Genomic DNA, 5,761 nt, shown 5'->3' with positions numbered 1-5,761 from the left:
AAAAACCTCATCTGTTTGGGAGAACGTTTCACTCGCTTTAAGCACCACAGAGTCAGACCTGCCAAAATACATGTAATGATCCTGACAACAAGTAGTTCTCTTTTTGTGGGCAAGAACTGCAAGGAAGCAGTCATAGACTTTACACGACGTCTGTCTGGTACTCTCCACAATGCAGCTCAGAAAATCTGTGGTCACAATGTTGGTACAAATGTATGTTGTTACTCTCCACATGTATAAGGCACACACAATTATTACCCCGATTCAATTAAACATGGCCAGGATGCAACCCAGTAACTGCATGCCCATAGACGCCATGGGCTCCAGACCTTTCCAATACAGAATCTGCAAACCTATATGGATTCAAAGAAAAGTATACGCCATTCCAAGAGAGATTCTACCCAGACTGAAGGAATAGTAGCCTTATGAGGTTCCGAGTTTGTGGCAATAAAGGGTTTTAAAAATATGAGATACATCCCTTTTGTCAAATTCCATAAGGGAGGAATAACACTCATGTAAATACTCTTGTTCGTATGCTTGATACAGTTTGAAGTCAACCTCGCTTTATTTGTCTTGGTCAGCTTGAAGTATATAGTACTTCATTTTAAGATGAGAGAAAAAAGAAATATGTTCCAAATGTGCAATAAATATGCAACCCAGATAGCACAAGTACATCTCCAAGATGTCTATTTAAGATTGTTTCATCTAGGAAGCATCACATTGTACTTAACATCTCAAAGACATCTGATGAATGTCTTATTGGCATATGATGGGAGACGTCATGCGTTATAGACGTAATGCAGATGAGCAAAAATAGACATCAGCAGAATGTGATGTATGTGTGCTATCATAGAAGCAAATACCTTTGCTATTGTCATTGACACCTGGTTTAACCAGTTTGGGAGGATTTGAACAAAAGGGCACGGTTTCAGCCAAACTACTTTTGAGGTTTAGAGGAATGTTTCAGTTGCAATGTTTAAAATGGTCAGATGTCATTTTGATGTATGATTTTGCACAAAATTGCTTTGAATAAAATGGAAACAGATTAAACATGCTTGACAGATTTTTTATTTTTTTATTGAAGCTTATTGAATCTTTCACAAGGTGCCACAGACAAATTGCTCAACCTTTTTGGCTTTGTCAACACACTGAAATAAATCATGCTGTTACTAAGGATTCTCGTCTTGTTTTTAAGTAAAACTATCTAAGCATTCTTTAAACAAAAGATAGAGAAATAGAGAAAGACAATCAAGATAAGGAAATACAACACATTTGTATAACGTTTATGCGCTTAAAAAGAGAAATCGGGTAAGAAAAAAAAATGGATTCAAAGGGCAAGCAAGTTTATTTTTCATACTTTGTTGGCAAATAGTTTTTTCTTGCAGCAAGCTTAAACCCCACCAAATTTGGTTATATTTCCCTGAAAGCAATACTTAATATCTTATGCCAATCTGTTTCCCAAGGAATTAATTGTGTTTTAAGGAAGTTTAGATATTTTTGCCAGAAAAAGGACAAAAATACTCACAATGAAAATATTTTCCCCCATTTTCAACAGTATTGTCCATGTCAGAGGTGAGCATGATCTGTAATATTTTCTTTAATGTGTGAATCCTCAATACTTGAAATCTTCTATCATGACAGAAGGTCAGTGCAATCTCAATGAGGTCAAACATTTATTTGAATAAACAAATAGTGAGACAAATCAAGACATTTCTGTGCAAAAATGCTAATTTATGTAAATGAAAAAAGAAAACTTTATAAGTATGATAATGAACATTGTATAAAATTGTATCTATTGTGTTTTATGCACATTTACATTTCTTGGATTTTTCCATTACAGAAACATTGCAATGGTCAGATCAAACATAAATTATAACAATTTATTTTATTTTAAATGATAGTTGTGATTTTAGATCCCTGTCACTTCCCTGAGTTTGATTCCTCTCTTCACATTATAAACATACATTGATTTTTAACCTCTCAGAGATCTCTGTATAATCATGGCACAAAATCTCAGTAAATAACTTATGCCATCAGACACTGTCCTTTTCGTGTTTCTCCTTGGAACTGAGAAAAAGCCAGAGGTGGGAACAAAGAGGCTTTAAGAATGAAGAGTCTTTGCATATAAATAGCCTTTGTGTGGCATATGTCCTTTTAGACGTAGGCTCTGCTGGTGGCAACGGACCGTGGCTGAGAGTACTTGACCACATAGTTGTCTTCCTTGGGTGGGCAGGAGCTACACAGAATACCTCCTCCAAGGATCAACAATGCAGCTGCACCCCAGCCGATGTAAAGCGAAGCCCCCATCTCCCTCCTCTGGGCATCGGCAAGAATGGGATTGTAGAAGTCCCTGATGATGGTGTTAGCCGACCAACAGACAGGGACAAGGACCAGCACTCCTGCCACTATGAAGATGACACCACTGGCGATCGCCACCTTTGCCTTCGTGTCTTCCTTCTCCACAAAGTTGGTGCATTTCCCACCGGCAATCCCCAGGATGACCGCAAAGAAGCAGACGATGATGGCGATGATCAAGAGCGCCCGAGCGGCCTGTAGGTCCTGGGGCAAGGCCAAGAGTGAGTCGTAGATTTTGCACTGCATCTGTCCAGTGCTCTGCATCACACAGTTCATCCACAAGCCCTCCCAGATGATCTGCGCGGTCACGATATTGGCCCCGATGAAGGCCGACATCTTCCACATAGGAAGGGCACAAACCACGATAGCTCCGAGGAAGCCAATTAAACCTAGAGACAGGCCGAGGATCTGCCGACACATGGACACCATTTTCTTCTCTTCGGTTTGGCTTCACCTGCTTAGAAGTGTTTGCTCTGCTGTTTATTTGAATAGTGATCGCTGTTCTCTACCTTCAGAGTTTTAAGATGCTCTCGGGAGGGAGGAGTCAATGATCAAATGAGATGGACCTGAAACCAGGTTAAGTTTGTTTCAGGCCTGACCAGATTCCTCAGCAGGGAATGTTGATTCGGTGGCTAGTTTCGATGAGATGTGCATCAACAAGGCACTAAATGACAAACATCAAATGAAAATATGGGCTAAATGTCCACCCAGAGACTTGTTGAGAGTCAAAGCAAAAAAATATAGCTCTAAAGATGACAAAATAAAGACAGCAAGCTTCTTAACCACTTTTATGAAACCTGTACTGCACTGTAATAATCAACCACAGATTTTGTGGTACTTTCCTTGTAAAATTCATAATTTCACATTTTAACTAGTTGGCAGCTGATTGAAAAAGGTTTCATGCTCAGGTCTCAGTTAATAAACTAATGAAGGTAATATAAATAAAGACAATTATAAATATATGAAAGACCACTTTAATGACATTGCGAAAAAAATAGAGAGAAATATTTATTGACAAAATATTCCTCTTCTGTGGTGGAATAATCAATGTTACATTCTCAGTACAGAAATCTGATATATGAATACGTATGGCCATATATTGTATACAGTGTAAAGTTCATATGTTTGAGCATATACCGTATGTGCATATTCAAATCCCACTAGTTTTTCTTGTGGAAAATATATGTTAAATATATTTAGTAGTATTTTTAAAAATATGTTGCATATATACAGTATACAAGAATGTGATCTTATATAACCACATATGAAAATATATTTCATGTTTTTTAATATTAATTTCCATCTGTGGAATGGGGGGGGGGGTGGTCATGTGTCAGTTTGCGGGAGAGAGACAGGTGTTAGAGATAATTATGAACCAGGTGATGAGCCTTACCGCTCACTCTCTCCTGCATGACCACGCCCCCCATGCCATACCATCAAAGTAGCTTGATGAGCAGAAAGTGGAGACCACAACTGTAAACACACACACACAAATCACATAACCACTATATACATATGCCATTAGCATTAAAACATTGGATTAGACGAACTTGTATGAAAGGAAAAGAGAACAAATAAAATCATCTCTATTCAAAAGCAAGCAAAGAATAAGATGTCACTGTTGGGTGTATACATTTTACAGAACAAAGCACTGATGTAAATCCAGATTACATTCAAAATAAGCTTGGTAGAAGTATGGTATCAGTCCAAAACTTTGGTCAGTTTGTTAAAGATATTGTCCTGGAACAGCTGAGTAAGCAGCCGGTGCTGGATAAGGTTTGTTAGGAACATACGTTCCTGTTCCAGTGTATACAACACTAGGTGCATATGTTTTGGGAGGCATATAAGATCCAGGAGGCCCATACATAGGCCCTTGGTAGGGATACATGCCTGGGTAATTTGGGTACATATCTTCTGTTGGTGGACAGGAAGTACACAGAATGATCCCTCCAATTATAAGACACCCTGAGGCACCCCAGCCAATATATATGGATGATCCAAGCTCTCTCTTCTGGGTCTCGATGGTGAGAACGTTCTGGAAATCGGAAATGGTATAGCTTGCGGACCACGCAGTTGGGATAAGGCAGATTACTCCAGCTATGATGCAGAGGATGCCACCCAGGATCAGCACTTTGGCCATGGAGGATTCCCTCTTCAGGCAACTACTGCACTGCCCCCCAACAAATGTCAATAGCAACCCAACGATGCCGATCACTATTGCGATGATGATCAGCGCACGTGCCGCTTGCAAGTCCTGGGTCAGTCGCATGATTGAGTCTTGAACTTTACACTGCATCTGTCCTGTGCTCTGCATTACGCAGTTCATCCACAAGCCATCCCAGACGATCTGAGCCGTAACAACGTTGGCACCAATGTAGGAAGTGACACGCCACATGGGAATGCCACAACAGATGCATATGCCAACAAAACCAATGAAGCATAGGGTCTGTCCGGACACTTCTTTAGCAATCCTCCCCATGTTGAAGCTGCCGCTGTCTGAGAAACAAGCAGGAAGTGATTGCCTGTTAGGCATGGCCTTTTTGGGAGGAGTTTTACATATCAGAGTATTTGCCTGGTTATTCCTGCTGAACGGGTTTTCTAAGAATCTCAAAATAGTCAACAGCCTGCTCTTCTTGTTGGCACATTCACAACTACATTTGGCTGCATATACCTTCATTGATGCATGTCTCTTCATTTCTTCTCTTAAACTCTGTCAAAGATTATGCATGTCATTGATTTCGTCCTAGTCAACAAAAAGGTTCTGTCAGAATAGCTTGAGTGGAAAATAGTTGTCATTAGCAATAGAGGTGATAAGTTGTAAACTCTTCTATAGAATAGGTTAAATTCAGATGACAGCATGTTGCTACCAAATGTTCCAGCACTCTGACATCAGCCACATTCTGCCGAGTTTCGGACAAGCACCATCTCCCATCAAAATTTTTTGCATCAGTTCAAGTGTATTTCCTGTGGTGTGTCCGATAGCACGTTGTCAGTAGCTTGGAAGTCCCGGATTCCTCTACAGCACTTGAACCAGGAAGTACTTGTTTTTGCATTTACAGTGACAAGCATGATTCAGAGGTTTTATTTTCTCTAAAGTTTTACTGCACCATTGGTTGGGTTTAGGTTTGGGGTGTAAAGTTACCAAAATATGCATTCCACTTCACAGTAAACATATGCCCATTTTGAATTTGGGTAAGCATAATGAGTTTAGCTCAAGAAATGCTAACCTACTGTATCTGTAACTTTGCGAGCATGTGATTCATATAAGATGAATCGATGAATAAGATGAAAATATGCTAATGATGAAGGGATGACTAAATTAACCAACAAAATGCCTTGGTAATTTTAATTTAACTTTTTCTGTTGTGTTAGCTAGGAGACAAATCTATTAAATTGTTTTGTATATCAG

General features: G+C 39.4%; 1 protein-coding gene across 1 annotated transcript; it reads right to left on the bottom strand.

Annotated features, from left to right (window-relative positions):
- Positions 1–1,053: 1,053 nt before the first annotated feature.
- Positions 1,054–4,837, bottom strand: LOC127630069 (claudin-4-like). The gene is made up of 2 exons (XM_052107478.1): positions 4,325–4,837; positions 1,054–2,760 (listed from the first exon to the last, which is right to left on the bottom strand). Exons 1-2 carry the CDS (start codon positions 4,829–4,831, stop codon positions 2,152–2,154), a joined length of 1,116 nt encoding a protein of 371 aa, XP_051963438.1. The 5' UTR covers positions 4,832–4,837; the 3' UTR covers positions 1,054–2,151.
- Positions 4,838–5,761: the final 924 nt, after the last annotated feature.

Source organism: Xyrauchen texanus, chromosome 36, assembly GCF_025860055.1.
Source record: "Xyrauchen texanus isolate HMW12.3.18 chromosome 36, RBS_HiC_50CHRs, whole genome shotgun sequence".
Taxonomy (NCBI): Eukaryota; Metazoa; Chordata; class Actinopteri; order Cypriniformes; family Catostomidae; genus Xyrauchen; species Xyrauchen texanus.
This window is presented reverse-complemented; position numbering and strand designations above follow the sequence as displayed.